The sequence below is a fragment of the Fimicolochytrium jonesii genome, assembly GCF_025526975.1.
Source record: "Fimicolochytrium jonesii strain JEL569 chromosome Unknown EV422scaffold_3, whole genome shotgun sequence".
NCBI lineage: Eukaryota > Fungi > Chytridiomycota > Chytridiomycetes > Spizellomycetales > Powellomycetaceae > Fimicolochytrium > Fimicolochytrium jonesii.
Window position 1 is genome coordinate 1,624,210 of NW_026515670.1, and position 18,173 is coordinate 1,642,382.

General features: G+C 55.5%; 8 protein-coding genes across 8 annotated transcripts; 2 read left to right on the top strand and 6 right to left on the bottom strand.

Annotated features, from left to right (window-relative positions):
• Positions 1 to 103: 103 nt before the first annotated feature.
• EV422DRAFT_492550 (Endonuclease/exonuclease/phosphatase) lies at positions 104 to 1,677 on the bottom strand (the record flags this gene model as incomplete). The annotated part of the gene is made up of 3 exons (XM_053067609.1): positions 104 to 335; positions 410 to 836; positions 1,029 to 1,677. The coding sequence occupies 3 exons, from the start codon at positions 1,675 to 1,677 to the stop codon at positions 104 to 106; spliced, it is 1,308 nt and encodes a 435-aa protein (XP_052928975.1).
• Positions 1,540 to 4,132, bottom strand: EV422DRAFT_518178 (caspase domain-containing protein). Its single transcript, XM_053069514.1, has 6 exons — positions 3,963 to 4,132; positions 3,396 to 3,900; positions 2,830 to 3,109; positions 2,618 to 2,723; positions 2,045 to 2,544; positions 1,540 to 1,955 (listed from the first exon to the last, which is right to left on the bottom strand). The coding sequence occupies exons 2-6, from the start codon at positions 3,853 to 3,855 to the stop codon at positions 1,922 to 1,924; spliced, it is 1,380 nt and encodes a 459-aa protein (XP_052928976.1). The 5' UTR covers positions 3,856 to 3,900; positions 3,963 to 4,132; the 3' UTR covers positions 1,540 to 1,921.
• Positions 4,133 to 4,234: 102 nt separating this feature from the next.
• On the top strand, positions 4,235 to 4,872 carry EV422DRAFT_564605 (uncharacterized protein; the record flags this gene model as incomplete). The annotated part of the gene is made up of 2 exons (XM_053072213.1): positions 4,235 to 4,505; positions 4,595 to 4,872. 2 exons carry the CDS (start codon positions 4,235 to 4,237, stop codon positions 4,870 to 4,872), a joined length of 549 nt encoding a protein of 182 aa, XP_052928977.1.
• Positions 4,873 to 6,436: 1,564 nt separating this feature from the next.
• On the bottom strand, positions 6,437 to 6,811 carry EV422DRAFT_564607 (uncharacterized protein; the record flags this gene model as incomplete). Its single annotated transcript, XM_053072214.1, has 1 exon — positions 6,437 to 6,811. The coding sequence occupies one exon, from the start codon at positions 6,809 to 6,811 to the stop codon at positions 6,437 to 6,439; it is 375 nt and encodes a 124-aa protein (XP_052928978.1).
• Positions 6,812 to 7,735: 924 nt separating this feature from the next.
• On the bottom strand, positions 7,736 to 8,950 carry EV422DRAFT_549934 (vacuolar import/degradation protein Vid24; the record flags this gene model as incomplete). The annotated part of the gene is made up of 5 exons (XM_053071739.1): positions 7,736 to 7,930; positions 8,002 to 8,100; positions 8,176 to 8,343; positions 8,669 to 8,756; positions 8,880 to 8,950. 5 exons carry the CDS (start codon positions 8,948 to 8,950, stop codon positions 7,736 to 7,738), a joined length of 621 nt encoding a protein of 206 aa, XP_052928979.1.
• Positions 8,951 to 10,275: 1,325 nt separating this feature from the next.
• EV422DRAFT_584147 (alpha amylase) lies at positions 10,276 to 12,807 on the top strand. Its single transcript, XM_053073426.1, has 5 exons — positions 10,276 to 10,423; positions 10,523 to 10,630; positions 10,874 to 11,282; positions 11,397 to 11,483; positions 11,568 to 12,807. The coding sequence occupies exons 1-5, from the start codon at positions 10,299 to 10,301 to the stop codon at positions 12,561 to 12,563; spliced, it is 1,725 nt and encodes a 574-aa protein (XP_052928980.1). The 5' UTR covers positions 10,276 to 10,298; the 3' UTR covers positions 12,564 to 12,807.
• A 1,486-nt stretch (positions 12,808 to 14,293) lies between these two features.
• On the bottom strand, positions 14,294 to 14,599 carry EV422DRAFT_484484 (uncharacterized protein; the record flags this gene model as incomplete). The annotated part of the gene is made up of 1 exon (XM_053067352.1): positions 14,294 to 14,599. A coding segment is annotated over one exon (306 nt), but the record flags the coding sequence as incomplete, so codon positions are not given.
• Positions 14,600 to 15,972: 1,373 nt separating this feature from the next.
• On the bottom strand, positions 15,973 to 17,871 carry EV422DRAFT_253398 (inorganic phosphate transporter Pho88). Its single transcript, XM_053065747.1, has 6 exons — positions 17,662 to 17,871; positions 17,520 to 17,558; positions 16,864 to 16,987; positions 16,410 to 16,713; positions 16,168 to 16,321; positions 15,973 to 16,103 (listed from the first exon to the last, which is right to left on the bottom strand). The coding sequence occupies exons 1-5, from the start codon at positions 17,671 to 17,673 to the stop codon at positions 16,237 to 16,239; spliced, it is 564 nt and encodes a 187-aa protein (XP_052928982.1). The 5' UTR covers positions 17,674 to 17,871; the 3' UTR covers positions 15,973 to 16,103; positions 16,168 to 16,236.
• Between the last annotated feature and the right edge of the window lie 302 nt (positions 17,872 to 18,173).

The window sequence follows — 18,173 nt, forward strand, 5'->3', positions numbered from 1 at the left end:
CCCAGCATGGGAGAATGATAAAAGCAGAAGGGAAAGAAAGAGCGGTAATCCGCTCGCAAACCATGCACGATGAAACCTTACTTCCCCCTGCTCATCTTCCTCACTACCACGTCAAATCAGCAGCAACCCCAAAATGGTCGCTCAAGAAGCTGAATGGTTGGTTGTCAATCACGAACTTCTCGATGCGTACGCGGTCGAATTTTACTGCTGGGGGGGTTGTTGTTGTCGTGGTAGTGTCATCGGTCGGAGCAGCCGTGGCAGATAGGGGCCGGAATTGGAGGATGAAATCAATGCATTTGCGGTCGGGTGCTTCGTGGTTGGGTCCGACTCGTAGCCTTCATTCAGGGAGGAGAAGCGTTAGCAGCAGGTAACGAGGGAACAACGGGGATAAGCCTCAAAGTTCCCCTACCTGGAAGTCGTGATAGGATGCTCCCCCATCGTCTCATAACAAATATCCCCAATCTCATACTTTGGCGCACTCGCAGCATTCGCCGGCTTCTCCTCACCCTTCGCGCCATCCCCCAAACTTCCGCCTTCATAAATCTCCTTCATGGTCAGATACTCCCTCCCATGCCCAACACCATCATCGCCACTCGCACGCGCATCAACATTCATGTCACCGACGAACAGCACCGTGTCAGTATCGGAGTTGAACTTTGGCGCGTGCTTGGCTAGCGTCGAGTCGATGAAGGCTTTGGATTGGTGGTATTGCTTGTGACGGAGGATCAGAGCTTTTGGACTGTCGGTGGACTGGAAGTGCGTTGAGAAGAGGTGAAGGGTTTTCTCTTTTGTACTCTCTGATGCCGCTTGCAGTTGGATCTTGCTGTACAACACGCCTGCAAACGATCGAACGTAGGTGTGATGAATCAACGAGGATCAAATCTGTGGCTCGCAGATACGGCTGGTGCTCGCTGGCGCTCCACAACAAACATGAATGCTCGCTTCGCTCCCCAGAATACCGCGAATGCTCGCAGTCGCTCGCAGGTATTGCGCCTTTGGCGCGGGACTCGCTTCGCTCGGAATCTTACCTTTCGCAGCAAACCAATCACCAATTTCAGTCCCTCTTTGAAAAGTCCACTCCTCCGTCACAGTCACTGGAAACCTGCTCAACACCAACAACCCGGCATCGATCCTAAGCGTCGCAACACTAGGCACTTTCCCCGCCGCATGATAAATAAACCCTTTCTCCTTCGCCGCCGCAATGAGCTTCTTACGCCTGTCGCTAAGTGCGCCAAACGTCTCCTGGAACGAGATAATGTCGTAGTTTGCGAACTCGAGGTCGGCGAAGAGGGTTGCGCGCTCGCCTTTCCAGTCGCCTTTGGAGGAGGGTTCGGAGATGCCGGGGGGGCGGAGGAAGAAGTTGAGGGTTAGGATGCGGGCGGTGGGCATTGTTGTGGTGCGAAGCGGTTGGGAGATGGTGAGATGGTGAGATGAGTTGAGTTGAGTTGGATTCGGGCGATGGAGTGGGGTTGAGCTTCTAGACGTGAGTCTGTTCTTGGCAAGGAATGGTTCAGTGCTTGCTCGTCTGTAGTAGCAGTGGTGATGACGCTGCTGCTGAGGGGTTGTGCTGTCTGTCTGTCTGTCTGTCTGTCTGTGGCTGAGACGGACGACGTCGCAGTGCGGAGGAGTCTGCGCAGTCCGACGGAATCTCGTAAAGCAACAACGCCCCCTCAGCATTAGATAGGCCCCCCTGCACCCCATGAATACACGTATATACGTATTCCATAGAGAAACAAACGCCAATTAGCTTGGAGCTCTCATTTCCACCGCACCTCAATAGCGAGAACAGCGCATGTGTAGGTTTGAAAGCGGGATCCGCATTCGGATTGCTCTTATATTGAGATTGATTGGATGTGGGGGCATATGTACAGTGCGTGGGACGGCTCGTCGAGGCCAACAGGTGGGGGGCTGGCCGTCCAATTTACATGATAAAAATCTGGTTCATATCCATTGCTCTGAAATGAAAACACCAGAAAGTCAGCCTCCCCACCTCGAAACCGAGTAACATTCCTACACACGCACAAACGCCCAAAACAAAACCTACCTCCCACTCGACAACTGCGGCCTCTGCGTGTACTTCCCCGCCAACAAGTTCCTGATCTCGCCCAACAGCTGCCCATAGGACGGCGCATGGTACATGCTCAGCGCTTTGACAAACCCATACGTCATCGCGCCCGTATCCTGTCCCTCGATCCTCGCATCCGCACTCGTCTGTTTATCCTTACATCCGGACAACATAACCACATCGGCAAACATATTTCCCTTCTGTTGGACCAACTGCTCGTGGGAGGCGCCGGAGGATGTGAGGGTTTTGCCGGCGGCGAAGAGGGACATTCCGGCGCCGAGGACGCCGCCCTTGAGGAAGCCTTTGCCGACGGACATGGCTGCGCCGCCGAGACGGGTTGCGGCTGTTTTGGTTTTGAGGCGGCCGTCGGGGAGGTAGGTGAAGGGGAGGTCGAGGGAGGAGCCGGAGTGGCAGCAGTCGAAGAGGCAGGTGAGGCGGACGCCGGGGGGGAGCGGGCGGACGAGAATTTGGTTCATTGTCTGTAGGGAGTGAGAGAGGGAAATGTTGGAGGTTGGATGTCCTTTTTTTTAAGGAGATGCCAGCCCGACTTACGTCGTCGGTGATCATCCCGGCCTTGTCGTAGTCGACGGGACATATCGTCTCGTCCGTTCCGTCGCTTTCATCGCCGTCCTTGTCTGCCTGCTGCGACCCGTGTCCACTGCAAATGTCCGATGTTGTAACGCGTCAGTGACCCATGTACAACGAACTGCGGGAGCAACACAGTCCTTCCACTTTCATATGAGTTATGGTAGGGACCCCCTCACCTGAAATGAAAAAACAATGAATCACCCGCTTTCGCACCCGAGACCAGCCACTGCATTGCCTGCAGGATGTTCTGCCGCGCGGGTTGCAGGTGCCAGTTGGTGTTGTCGTCGGTGAGACAGAGCATGTGTTGCGGGTCGTCGCGGAACCCAAACTGGGTGCAGAGGAAGTTTTTCATGTTTCGGACGTCGTTTATGCATCCTTTCAGCTCGGATCGAGTATTGAAGTAGTTGACGCCGACAAGCAACGCCTTTTTGTTGCCAGAACAGTTTGAAAGGTATGCTGGAAAGGTTGACAGAAGAAGAAATGAGAACACAATATGGGTGAGCGTTCGTTGGCTCTCACATTCAATGCTCGCTTCGCTCGCTTGACTTGCGCCTGCGGCGCGGTACTCGCTCCGCTCGCAGTTCACCTCGTTCGTCCTCAAGCATCCCCTGCGCCTCGCTAAGCTCGGTGCAGTGCGCAAACCAGGGCTCGCTTCGCTCGCCGCCATCGCTCGCATCAAATATCAAGGCTCGCTTCGCCCGTCGCTTCGCCCACGTCCCCTTCGCTCGGCGTCCCAACATACGTGCGGTCTGCTGCATATACTGCTGTGGCGGTCCCTGCCAATGCGGCTGCTGCTGTGGCCATCCCGCGGGCGGATTTGGCGGCGGATGTGTCGGGACAGACTGATAGTTAGCCGGCTGATGTGGTGGAGGTTGGTGTGGCGGCGGGTAATTCGGCGGCGGGGCGGCGTTTACGAGTGTTTGCGGGGGCGGTCCAGCAGGGGCCCCATATTGGTTTTGCGGCGGCTGGTATGGTTGGTATTGTTGTTGCTGGGTTGGAGGGAAGCCCTGTTGTTGCTGCTGCTGGTAGGGAGGTGGAGGTCCCGGTGGCGGGTAGGACTGCTGCTGGTGCTGGGGTGGGTAGGGGGTTGGGAAGCCGGCTTGCTGCTGTTGTTGGGGAGGAGGGTAGGGAGGATTTTGGGGAGGGCCGTAGGGTGAGGGACGGGGCTGCTGCCCGTTCGTCCCATATTGTCCAGGGTACATGTCTTCGTTGGGGGACGGCCTGTTCGTTTTCTGATTTTCACTGTTCTGGCAAGAGGACTGAAGGTGAGCGAATGGACACCGACGAAAGCTGGGGAGTATGGACTTACGAGGCGGCGAGAGTGGCTGGAGAGTTGTTCTGTGTGCAGCGTCGTATATACTGTATGTAGTGTAGATCGCTTATGTCTAGGTGTTCTGTCGCTTTCGAAACGGCGGTCTCGGCGGGTGAAGCCTCTCTCAGAGCGGTGGTGCTGACAGGGATATTAGGGTTAGGTTTTGACGTTTCGCTTGACCCCCATCCCTCCCATCCCATTTCCCATCCGGATCCCACCTCCCCACCTACCCATCGCCCCGCCCCGCCCCGCCCCGCCTCATCGCCGCCATGCCCACGCTCCCGACCCTCCTCCACTTATTCCACTGCCTGCACCTCCCCACCACCCTCCTCCTCTCCCTGCAGACGCTCCTCCCCGCCGCCTACACGCATCTCATCCCCCCCTTCGTGGCGTCATCCCTGCAGTTCTGGTCGGACTTGTCCGGCGACCCGTTCCTGGTGCCCGTCGAGCAGCAGGTCGGGTGGGTGAAGACCGTGCTGGTGACCGAATGTGTCGTCGTCGCGCCGTATCTGATTTGGGCGGTGATGAAGGGAAAAGACGGTACGTTTTGTTACCGACGAGAGTATGTGTGGCCAATCCTGCCAAAACTCACAATGAAAATCACCCCCATCGGCAAATACATTTTATAGCTCTCGCCTGGCGCACCCCGACGTCTGCCACCACCTCCAGCACCTCGACCTACACCGCACACCCCCTGACCCTCGTGTACCTCTCCCACTCGGCGACCACCTCGCTCCTGCTGACCGCCGACCTTTTGCTCAACCCGGCGCACGCGTTCAAGGCCGGCCAGCGGTGGATGGCTGTGGGCGCTTATGCGCCGTTTGTGGTAGTGCCGGTGGCTTTTATTGTTGCTTTGAGTAGAGGCGCGGGGAGGGAGCGGAGGGAGGGGAAGGTTAAGAGGGTGTAGATGCGAGGTGCCGGTTGGTAGAACGGCGGCATGGATGTTCCGTGGACGGGGTCAGCGTACTTCGCTCGCAAATAGAGATATATCTCCCTGATATAAGGTCCTACGTACGAAGCCAGTACGCGCACATCTTGGATGTACTGTTGTAGAGTGATCTCGGGAGGGACGACCGAGAACTGTTCGAATACCTTCCTTGAACACGCGAACCACACCAGAAGGATGGCACATATGGCCAAGAGCGCAAGACCAAGAGATACTGCCATGCCAGGCCGGATTTCGGTTTGATTGTTACATGAGACATACTTTTTTTTCAGGCTGTTAAAAGGCAGGAGAGGCAACACTTAATAATGAAGCATAACGATCAAGTGGTATTTCAAGCGAAGGCGTCCGCCGAAGGCAAGAGCCGGGTGTATCTCAGAAGCCGGGAACATGCGGAAGGAGGCGCATTTGGCGTGCGTCGTGGCGCGCGACTTCCGTTTGGGAGAAGAGGGCGAGGGTCTCGTTGACGTGTCGCAAAAGGTGGACGAGCTGGATAAGAAGTGCGAACGTCATTTCGCCGCCATCATGAAAGAGGCTAAAGCTGCCCATCGACGCTTGGATCACGCTTTCCCGGCCTTGGATACCAGGATGTGTGCCATTGACGACAAGCTTGCACAGGTGACACGCAGACTGGAGAGTTTGACCGAGGAGACCTCACTGAACGCCGCGGGTTTATCGAAGTGCGAGAAAAGCATCGCAGGTATAGCTATACAATCAGATCAACTAACGGACGCTGTCGAAGCCTTTGAGGAAAGTAGGAAAGTGACGGACAAGTCATTGGAAGGGATGCAACAAGATGTAAAAGAGCTGTACCAAGAAGTGGTCGATCTAAAGAAATTCAACGACAAGGTCGTCCTCTTCTACCATGAGGATGACAGCGAAGGAACCGGATAGAATATCCCATGATTTACAGTTTACATCTTTTACATCTGCCAAATTGCATAGGGCGTTGAAAAATAAACTCACTGACTATCAATGGCGTGGGTTGGGGAAATGCAGCTTCCCCCGGAAATATCACACAACAATCTGGCTACCACTCGCTATGCCTCCTATTCCATTGCAGGTAACGACGAGATTACGCCCAACGTGAACGCACGAATTCTGGATGTTGATGACCACTTGGCTTCTCTGTGAAGCCACTACCTGTTGCTGCTGGTGCTGCGTGGTTCTGGTACGGCGGCGGCAACCAGCACCGCCTCTGATATGTCGTGGCACACCGTAAATTCCCGATCTCAGTTTCAAGCCGGCTAACCAAGTGAAGAAGGGCTCGTACAGCTTCCACTCTGTCAAACGATGTTTGTTGCGGTGTCCGTGATGGGTTCTATCATATTGCACACGTTAGAATATTTGATGATATTCAGAACTTCGCCCTCACGGACCACAGACCTTCCAAAAAGAGTATGAATCAGTCCATGCAGTCCTTCCGGAACCCTAGGAGCATTATCTCCGAAATAGACGAAGTCGTCCGCCAGAAGGACATTCTTTCCCCTCAAGTCCACTGCTTGATGCTCATGAGGACATTCTCCATTCACCCAAACGCCTTCACGATAACCACAATCCCCACATAATGATGGTACGATGTGGACCCGGGTAGCGGTATCTTGAACCCGAGCGGTCCTCCTTGGTTGGCGTCGTCATGACATTTTCGGTAATATTCGTCGTAGCTTATCACCTCCTTCCAGCATGCGACATATACGAGATATTTCGAACCCGAAACTTTGTCATTGTGAAGACCGATGGCCATGTCACCCACCGAGGCTGATTTCCTGATCTGCGATTTGCATAAGGCCAACGACAGTCGTCCACCAGAAATATTAGGGGCGAGACCCGAATCGTTTGTCACCCAATAGAAATCCAGCTTGGGAGAAAGCTTGGATCGTTCCTCCTTCTTGGCGGCTATCATCACTTTTGAACAATCGACGAGGAAACGAAAGCTGGAACGGGAAGCAAGTTCGGCAAGAAGCGTCTCGGGGCGGCTGCCCGGTCGAAGAGGCCGGCGGGCGTCCTCATCGTGAGTAATGACTCTGGGTTTGTTTCTTTGAGCAGGCATAGCGTAGCTCCGGTTGCTCCTCGTCGCTCCGGGAACGATGGCGTAAAGGACTGGAGGAGAGTCTACCAATCATGTAGAATTGAAAACAAACACCGCATACTCCCGCCGAGGTAAGAGCAACACACCCATCTATTGATCACCCCCATCCCACATAGCACCACACACACAACATCGTACGAGGCCCATATCCACCATCAAGGATTAACAAAAACAATATATCAAAAACAAAAAATACACGAAAGAAACGAAAAAGACGTAACAAAAACATCCTCTTGGGGGCTGTGGGGGAGGTGTAACAAAAAAAACAACAGGGACATTTTTCTCTATGATGGAAGAACAGCAACGATGTAAAATGTATGTCAGAAGGAGAGTCTTTTTTGGAGTGGGTGGGGGCTGGGGGGCCGGTACGATGGTGGGGTCGTATGGGCTGCTGGTGTGTGGTATACTCGGGTGTGCGGTGCAGTGGGACGATCACCTGCCGGAATGCGTTCTGCCTCGAGTGAGGACATGCGTTTTGTGTCGTGCAGCAGCCCGCTCATCGAATATAAAGTGCTTGCTTGCATGCGTATGGGCGAGGAGGCGTGGGTTGGGTTGTGTGTCGGTCGACGGGAGGGTTTGCGAAAGGAGATGTGACATGATTTGCGGAGGAGCCCTTGTCATGGGGGCCATCCGGGACCATGGCCGATTGCGGCGAACGGCGAAAACGCCGGAGTGGTCGTTCACAGCTTGCCCGCGTCACTCGTTCCGCGTCCTCCACCTCCCACATCCACACACCCCCTACCGAAACTCAAAAGCCCCAAAAGCGGTACTCGGCACGTGCTCCAAACTCAAATGCTGGAACCACTCCGAATTGTGATGGAAATACAATCCGGTAATCTGCCCCGTCGATTTCTGGTACACGATGTAGTAGAAACCGGCGAAGGAGGCGCCGCTGATCGCTTTGATGCGGTAGTCGGGGACTAGGAAGAGTTCCTGTGGATAAATATTGGGGGGGAGTTGTGTGAGATGATGTTTCGGAACTAGAGGGTACTGTGAGCACGTACCTTCCAACGCATGAAGATAAAATCGCTGTTTTCGAAATCGTATGCGAAGCCATCGCGGTTAAAGATGTTCTCGTATTCTTTGAAGGCGGGAAACTTTGTCTAATTGCGAGGAAATCAAATGAGAATGACCACTACGGAGCGAAACTCGACCCATCCCGTTCTGCAACCACGTACCCAATGCTGCCGATCAATGTGCTCATCCGCCTCCCATTTCCGCGTCAGAAAGCTGTATTTCGGCCCAATGATCTCCCCTTCAAAGAACGTGCACAGATCTGGCCAGTCGTCCGTCAGGCCTTTGATGCTTAGGTATCCGCATAAAAAGGAGCTGCGTAGATCTACGTGCTGTTGATAGGAGAAAGATTGATTAGTAAGATTATCATGGTTGCTTGAAGAGATCGGTTGGTTGGATGCGCGCTTGGCTAAACGATAGCCTGCTCGCTCGCTCGCGACAAGGAGGTTGGGCGCGATGTCATAAAAACGACCGTTCGCTATCGCTCACGGTTGAAGACAGGGGCTCGCTTCGCTCGCCTAAAAATACCATTGTTCGCTTTCGCTCACGGTTGAAGACAGGGGCTTCGTTCGTCCTCGCTAACGCTCGGTATTACAATGGGCTCGCGTTGCTCGCATTCGCTATCGCTCTCGCTCACTCGGGTTCGCGTGTACATACCTGAATATCCACAGCCACCTCATAACTATTTTTCCCACTCTTCTGTTCGCCCGTAAACTTGCTCCCGGAAAACAACGAACAGCAATGCCTATCAATCAACCTCTGATGCGGATCCCCACCCAACTGAAGAATCGATCCTCTCCGCTTCCTCGGCTGAGTGCAAGTATCGTCGTCACCGTTACCGTCGCCGTCCGCTATGGGGTCCTCTGACCTGTCTTTGCGGATGTGAGAGTCGGTGGAGGTTGAGGCGGGGGCGGCGGGGAGGGCGGCTGTTACGGGCATGTTGGGGAGGGTGGTGGGAGCCGTTGTTGGTGAGGGTGGGGGTGGGGTGGGAAAATGGGGGGAAGCCGCTGAGATTTGTGGGCGGCGGCTGGAGGAATGTGAAGAAGCGCTACGCCAAGAGTGCAGGTACTGTATAAACGGGTGCGGAGCTGCTTCACGCTAGAAGGAGAGTGGTCGGTAAAGGGGAAGGAAGCAGTCTATTGTGAGTGAGTGTGTGCGTATATGTCTATGTATATGTAGGGTGGGCGATATCATATGGGAGGGTACAGTAAATATCTCCCTGTGTGATATGCGTTCTGTTCCGTTCTGTGAATCTGCGGGCTAAAAATACGGACGCGATGGGTGACTGTTTCCCATCAGGTTTCCCATAGCCGCCGCCCGCCGTGACTCGCGCGCGCCTCTCATGAGGACTGCCTTCTGAACTAAATCTGGCCATCGTAACCCTAACCCTATTGTTCCCGTCTGTAACAACGCGGATTCACAAGAGATCGCCAAAAAGAGGGTCTCATCAGCTGGTCCGGAGATAACGATCGGCCCGGAGTCTCGGCGTCTCGCCTCTCACAATAACGCAAGGCATTCATGAAACCGCTGGATGCAAGTGGAGGGGTGGCGGTTCAGCCCCGGAAGTCGGGATCTCCATGTGGATAGACTCCCCGGCCTATGGTTAACCCGCACATCCATCCACATCTGCCCGTGCTGTCAATGATTTCCGAAAGCCTGTGCTACTCTCTCTGCGGTGGGAACAAAGTCAGGGACGGATGGATTGGATAGCATGCCCACCGTTCTCTCATCACCGCCTTAAATAAAAAGACTGCATCTTGCGCAAAGATCGGGTTCTTTCCGTGCGCGCTGGGTTCCTTGTGTCGTGCGTGAGACGGACGACGTCGCCGTGCGGAGGAGTCTGCGCGTTACGAAGATACAAAGATAATACCAATTGCAAGCGATGCCATCGGACCGACGAGATGAGAGAGGCCGATTGCAGTCCAGACCCTTCTGCTGTACCTACTATGTACAGAGTATGTACAGTACCTATCGGAGGGCAGGCTCAGCGATGGGGGCGAATTTTCTGCATGACGCGCGCAGGGCTTGCGACCAGATCGTGGGGACCCTTCCTCGCTTGGAAGGCGCGTCTCGTCCTAGATACTAGGGATGATGTCACTCCTTCCCTATGAGGCTTAGATCTAGCACTCGAGTTTTTCACACATGCTTCAGTACTACTCCTCTCGTCAACCCTCATACTATAAAAGGCTGCAAACGAACCCTCGCGCCCCCGCCCACGCTTCTCCTCAGTCAGTCCCACTCAGCTCCCCCCCTCCCCCCCCCCCCCCCCCATCCATCCACTCCAAACATGTCAAAGCCCCTCCTCAAACAGTCCCGCCGCAACCTGCCCCCACCGCCAGTCAGCCTGCGCAGGACGCAGACACATCACAATGAATCCGTTCCGCTCAACGGGACCATGATGCAGTTCTTTGAGTATGTTTTCGCCCACCCATTTTCACTTTCAGCGCTATATTTCATCAGTGCGCGATTACTTATGTGTGGGTGTTCCTTTTTTTTTTTTTGGATTTGAAGGTGGCATGTACCGTCAGACCAGAAACACTGGGATAGGCTGCAGGAACGCGCGGCAGAGTTGAAGAAGAATGGTGTGACGGCGGTTTGGATCCCGCCTCCGACGAAAGGGTATGCATATGGTTTGATGCGACGGGGGGATCCGAGTGGAGAGAGAAGACGCGAGCGGAGCCCCGGGGATTGCGCCTTGGGCGAGCCTTAGCGAGCGAAGCGAGCCACACTCCTGCCCACGGCAACTCAACGTCCTCCTCGGGTATTGTTTGTCGATGGTGGGCGACAGCGAACGGTCGTGGTTCACACATCGTCCATCCCACATCATGCATCGCTCATCACTTTCGCATCGTCCTCATCCAGAGCAAGCAAAGACTGCGTCGGTTACGCCATCTACGATCTCTGGGACCTCGGCGAATTCGACCAAAAAAACACGGTGGGGACAAAGTACGGCACAAAAGAATCCCTCAAAAAGGCCATCAACGCGTGCGTCATGAACGGCATCCACGTGTACGCCGACGCCGTGCTCAACCACAAGCTCGGCGCCGACAAGACCGAGACGTTCCGGGCCGTCGAGGTGGCGAGGGACGACACGACCCACGATATCTCGGGCCAGCAGGAGATCAAGGGGTGGACAAAGTTTGAGTTTCCGGGGAGAGGCGACAAGTATTCGTCGTTCAAGTGGAACTTTAACCATTTCACGGGCGTGGATTACAATGCGGCCAATAAGAGGCAGGGCATTTATCGGATTTTAGGAGACGGGAAATACTGGGTAGGTTTTTGTGGGGCTGCCAGCTGTGGCTGAAAGGTTGAGTGCTCGCCCCCTAAGCGGGAGTGGATTCTCTCTTCCGATGGACTGATCTGTCGACTCATGGTTTTGATTTAGTCCGACAATGTGGATAACGAGAACGGAAACTACGACTACCTGCTCGGAGCTGATCTCGATACGGCGCATCCCGAAGTCGCCGAGGAGGTATGTGGACCAACCACTGGGAAGATGTAACAATCTCCATCGCTATACACCCGTCTCACATCCCATCCCTCCGCACCTCAACAGCTGAAGAAATGGGGAGTATGGGTCATCAACGAGCTCAACCTCTCGGGCTTCCGTCTGGACGCGGTCAAGCACATCGACGCCAAATTCATGGCCGAGTTCCTCGAGCACTGCCGGTCCCACACGTCGCTCGGCCAAAACATGTTTGCCGTCGCCGAGTACTGGAAGAACAGCATGAGCGATCTGGAGGACTACCTCGACGTGCACGACTGGAAGCTGTCGTTGTTTGACGTGCCGTTGCATTTCAACTTTGCCGAGGCTGCTGCCAAGGGCAGGGATTACGACATGACCAAGATCTTTGATGGGTCGTTGGTGCAGGCGCATCCGATGCAGGCCGTGACCTTTGTCGTAAGTAGCCAAAAAAACACACACACACACACACACACACACACACACAAAAACATCTCTCCCAACCCCCTCGTTGGTAACTCATCATCATCATCATTCATCCCCTTCCTTGCGCACAAAAATGCCCCGCAGAACAACCACGACACGCAACCCGGCGAATCCCTCGCGTCCTGGATCCCACACTGGTTCCAGCCGCACGCGTACGCGCTGATCCTCCTCCGGCGCGACGGGTACCCCTGCGTGTTCTACGGTGACGTCTACGGGATCTCTGGAGCGGCGCCCGTCGAACCGCTGGCCGCCCCCGCCATCACCAACATCATGAAGGTGCGCGCCCACTTTGCTTACGGCGACCAGGACGAGTACCTTGACCACCCCAACACCATCGGGTGGGTGCGCCGCGGCGACGAGAAGCACCCGCAGGGGTGTGCCGTCGTGCTGTGTGCCGGGGACGAGGGCCACAAGCACATGTTTGTCGGCGAGGCCAAGGCCGGGGAGAGGTGGGTGGATGTGGCCGGGGGACGCAGGGAGGTGCTGGTGATTGGAGAGGACGGCTCGGCGGATTTCCCGTGTAACGGCGGGGCCGTCAGTGCGTGGGTGAGGATGGAGGAAGCCAGGGACGTGATGGCGTGGAAGGAACAGGACGAGGCGTAAATCACACGCCCCGCAGCTTGTCTTTTTGTTTGTTTTGCGTGAGTGAGCTCCTACCCCTCTGTTACGCGTATCAGCATATCCCCACCTCTTGATCAGCCTCTTGATATCTATTCTACACACCCCCCCACACACATGTCTCATAGAAACCTGTACAGAACATGGCACCATTTCTCCCACGCATCCGCCCCCCTTCCTCCCACCCAGAACGCAAAAAAAACAACCAAATGAATGCGGAAAATACAACCACCCCCACCCCCATCGTAAGCCCGCATGGTGTAGAAAAGCGGGTGGGGGGGGGGGGGGGACGGGTCATGACGGGTATAGTAACGCCGTGGATGGGATCGTAGCACGTCCGCTGATGAGTTTTTTGTTTGGGGGGGGGGGGGGGGGCTACCCCGCGTGTGTGTTCGGAATCTGCGTGTAGCGGTCATAGCGGGGGGACGCCTGCCCACAACCGCGGTCGTCATGTTCACCTCGTCTTTCTCCGTCGATCAAAAGCAAAATGAGGTATATATTGCTCCAACGCCCCATTCACAACAGATTTTATGTACCAACTCGCTATCGCATGCTCAGGGGGGTGGTGGAAAAAGTATATACAAAGAAAGGGGAACAGCGACCAATGGGGATTTCTTTTTTTTTCACACAGCCGAGACCGCGCTCACAGCCGGTGCCCAGACGGTCCTCATGACGGGCCAGCGTTCGAGGCGCGAACACGGGGCGACGGCGACGTAGGTGGTGTCGAGGCGGGACAGGGCGGGGAGGAGGCCTAGACTGGTCATCCACTTCGGTTGTTGTTGTTGGGGGTGGTGTTGTACAACAATCCCATTCTGTGATGGTGTGGGTGGGTCGTCGGCGGCGGTTGGTGGTGTTGTGGTGGTGATGTGACGGATTCCACCGCGATGATGACTCCCCTCGTTTCCCTTGACACACCCGGATCCCAGGGTCGTAAACTTCACATCCACATTCACATTCTTCACGTCACCATCGACGGACTTCGTAGGAAATGCCAAGCGACTCTTGGACCCACCCGTGATGAGGTAGGCCACCGAGTTGAAGAGGTGCATTGCTAGGAGGGTTGTCAGTGGTGGAGTGGTGGTAGGTGTTTTATTGTGAGATGTGAAGGGTTGGCGAGCCTGGGTCGGGGTATGCGTTGGAAATGGTGTTGGTGAGGGGCGAGCCGCCGCTTTCGTCGGACTGATCGAGTCCGATGTCGGTTCCTCCTCCTCCTCCTTCTCGTTGTGGTTGTTGCTCGTTTTCGATTTCGTCGCCGTCGTCGTCGAAACAGACGAAATCGTCGAAATCAACGGTGTCCGATCCCGGTTCGCGTTTGACGAGTGGGGAGTCGGGGGTGTTGATTTCGATTCCGTTGAAGGAGAGGGAGGGGTCGTTGACAAAGTCGAGGAGACTTTCGAAAGCGGCATTGATGTTTCCGATACCGTTGTTTTCGCGCTTGACTGTTTGCATCCGTGCGGGATGTCAACACTTGGGGGGGGGTCAGTGTTGTCATTGGCGTCGTCACTGCTGAGGTGACGACTGTTCTTTCTCTTGACCACTGCAGGGTCGGATGAAGAAAGGGCGCCAAGCGTGAGGGTATCGGAAAAGTCGTATGTGGTGGTTGGGAGAGTGGAAGAGGTGGGGTTGGTGATGATGTGGGTGTGGTTGTTGCCGAGACCGGAGCCGGGGACAAGGGATCCGAACCCGTTACCGGCGATGGTGGCGCCGGCGGAATCGTAGTCGGTAGAGCTGGTGAGTTTAAATCGTTTGGAGATGGAAGCGAACTGAGACGCGAGGTCCTCGAGGCGGGACATGAGGGTGAAGTTGCTGCGTTCGGTGACTTCGAGGCGTTTGGCGAGGTTGGCGTTGTGTTGCTGCAGCGCGGCGTTGGTGGCTTCGAGGTCGTCCATGTATTTGCGTTTCTTATCGCGGGAGTCTTGGGCGGCTTGGCGATTGCGGATTGCTCGGTCTTTTGCTCGTTGTTCTTTTTCTTCGGGGGTTAGTTTGCGTCGTTTTCCCGGGGCCGCTTTGTGTGCTGTGGGTTGTTCGTTGCCTGAGGATTCATCCAATGTTGTGGATGCCGGGGAGAGAGGGTGGCTTGCCCGCGAGGAATCTGCGGATTGCTTGACGGTCGACTTGGGTAGGAGGATAGGAGGCTGCAGAAACGGATCTGTCGATGAACTTGTGGTGGTCGAGATAGGGGATATCTGTTGAAGGAGGGTGTCGTCGATGGTCGAGTTCGGCGGGGAAAGTAGGGAGAGAGTAGGGAGATCAAGCAGCTGCGGTGTTGAAGCTGGAGCCGGTAGCGCCAACGCCGCTTCGGCGGCGAGAAGATCAGCGAACACAAAGTCTTGCGAAAACAGGCCGCCGCTCAGCGGTGGTGTCGTCAAGGCCGCTTGCGAACCATCATCGTAGAGATCAGCAAAGAGGGCTTCCAGGTCCGCGTTCGTCACTTCTTTCCTAGCGGGCATGAGCAGGCTGTCCTGACCAATCGCCGTGGGTGTCAATGGGAGGGTCAGGGATGGGAAGTTGGCGAGTGTCGCCGCCGCTGCCGATGGGTCTGCGGCGGCGTTCGCAGCGTTGGCCGATCCCAGCAATGCGGTAAAGTCGTCCAGATCAGGGAACGCCACGCCCTGTCCCCATAGGGAGAACGCGGCCGGCGAAAGCGCAGGAGAGACGGACGACGGCGGAGGACTTTGGCCGGATGAATTTGACGTCGTGTCCGTTGGGCTGCCGAGACCCCACGTCGGGTGTTGACGGATGTGGGCCGACGCTGGGAACGGAGGCGACATGGTGTGTAGTTGTTTGGCTTAGGCGGCTGTTGAGCGAGTGGACGGCGGAGTAGCACCGGACTTCCTTCCGTGGGCGTGCGTGGCGTTGGTGTTGATACTGCTTTGCGGACAAGAGTGCTAGCAGCTCGTAGTAGTTGCAAGACGACGAAGGAGGTGTTTTGATTTGTATTGTATTGCGTGCGAGTCTGGAGAGAGCGAGGGGGGGGGGGGGGGGGGGGGTTGGGTTTATGTAGTATTCTGATTCCGGAGCGAGCGGTGTGCCTTTTGTCGCGAGCGCCGAGTGCCAACTTGCCAAGCCGTGAATCCGCCCCCCCTCCGAAGGTGCAAGCGGCAACTTGGTGCATTCTGATTGGCTGCGGCCATCCCTCATCAGGCGCGCTTCGGACTTCCCTGCCAGATATCTACTGTATATCCTCTCGCTAGGGTTAGAGCCCCCCTCCCTGTGGCACCCAACCCCAGAAGTCACCGGCCGCCTTTTGTAACAACAGCGGCGCCCAGAACGACGTGTCCTTGCTTGCGGCCTCGTAACCAGGATATCTGGCTGGAAGACGGTGTGTCATTTACTGTACCTTTCCGGCGTGTTGGATTGTTACGGGTGGTGGCCTGCGCATTACGAACTGATCGGTAACTACATACATGACTTTCTTCCCTTTCCCCTTGCAATATCGCAATAGTTTTTTTCTCTTTTGAGCTCTCGGCATCCGGCCGGAAACGCATATAATGTCCGCTTCGCAAAAATGCTATACATAAATATCTGGTTATGGGTGAGTGTGTGAAAAGATACAGTGAAGCAAAAGGGGGGAGTCGTTGCCACGCACACGGCGGTCTCCACCCATGCATGTCATATTAGTGATCGTTGGGCAGAAGTATTTTCTCGCAAAGTAGGTTTAGTCCTGGTGGTTGGCCTTCTTCTTGGCTTCCCGCTTCTCCTTGGCCTTGATTTCCTTTTCGGTTGTTGGCTTGACGGTTTCCCTATAAGAGTTTGAAGAGAGTCGGTATGGGTGTTAGGATCCCCCCGAATGATAGACACCATCGCGCTCTCTACGCCCGGCCTACATACCCGAAAGGGTTAGCGGCCTTCCAGGGCCTAACCAGCTCCGCAACAGGCTGCTTGCCCAATAGATGGATCTGAACAAGCTGAGTCGAGTAGAGAGCCTTGAAGCCGAGGATGGACTGCAAGAGAAGGGGGCGGAGGTATCCAAACTTGAAGTGCATGAGACCCAGGATGGCTGCGGCGATGGCCTGCGAGCGGAGCTGCTCGATGATCTTCTTGATGTCGTAGTCTTTGACGGTGGTGCGGATTGTGGTTGTGTTGCTGGGGTCTAGAGCGTTCGCAGCTTCCGTGTAGACTAGTGGTGTTTGGTCTGTTTGAGGATGGGGATGTGTGCGGAGGATGAGTGGAGATGTGTGTATGGGTTACGACTTTCAGCTTTCTTTGACCGCAACCTTTGACCGCCGCGCACAACCAAACACTCTCGTGTCTGTCCCGTCGCCCCTCAACCCTCTGTACACACCATTAGCGGCGACGACCTTGCTGTAAATGAGACCCCAAACAATGACGGAGATGATCTGCATGCCGAGGTAGGCAGCACGGAGGTAAGGGGTGTTCTCCTCCTTGTCGAGCTCAAACTTGTTGGCCTGCGGGTCATGGAAAAGGTAAGTAAGCCATGCCGATGGAGGAATCGGAGCGAAAGCGAGGCGATGAATAGTTGGCGACAGACGAACGATGGCCCTCTGGGACAACGGTGTTGGGCAAGCGATGTGGATAGGTCGGCTGTGTAATAACGTGTTACGTCTTTGGCGCAACCATGTCGCTTTACTCGAATCTCCTCCGGCGAAGAAGTAGAGCCGTGCGAGTTGGGACACGGCACATTCGGCGTTGCACTCGCTCCCCTGTGCGCGCCAGGGAGCGCTTCGGCTCGGCCGTGCGAATCATGCTCGAGCGCGGGACCGTCCACCCGCCTTCCACCCCACCAACCGCCTCACACCGAACGGCAAAGTAGAGCCGCGCGAGTTGGGGACACGGCGCATTCGGCCTTGCTCTCGCTCCTCTGTCCGCGCCAGGCAGCGCTCGGGCTCGGCCGTGCGAAACCATGCTCGAGCCTGGACCGTCCACCCTCCTTCCATCCCATCACACCCACACCTCTCCAGTTCTCCTAACGTAACGCACCACTTGCATGAGCCCAAAGACCACAATGAGGTTTGTGATCTGTGAGTACGAGAGAGCGGGAAGTGAGTGTATGAGTGCAAGTGATCACCGAAAACACGAATGTCAGCAGGATGGTGCGGCCGCTGAGTAGCCATGTACTTACGGCGGGGTTCATTGTGCGGGATGTGTACCGGGGGGGTGGGGGAACGTCGTGGCGGGTATGTGGTAGGGAGTTGTTGCAGTCGGATCACCGGCTCTTGTGGAGGGGCACTTCCGTTTGGAAGTGGAACAAGGCTCTGAACAAGGCTGGGCCTCCAGAAAAGACTCTAGAGTCTATAATAGACGCGCGCGCCCCGATGAAGGGTTCACATTCAGCGCCAGGCACCGCTTACAAGATATCGCCCAAAGACACCCGCTCTATTTCCAAATTTCTGTGGCCCACAGGCTCCCGAAAATAACGTATCAGAAAAGCAATAAGTTAAGCTACGTAAGAAAAATGAGGGGCCAAGATCCATCAAAAGACAACGACTACGAAAGACCTAGTAGTAGGGTACTATGACATCCCACGAGCCTACTCTAAGTCTTGAGTTCAGAGTTGCGGGGGGCACATGCCTCTCCATCAAACTCCATTGCTAATCTTAGTCCCCAGCCTTCCCATCTATCTATGCATCGCCG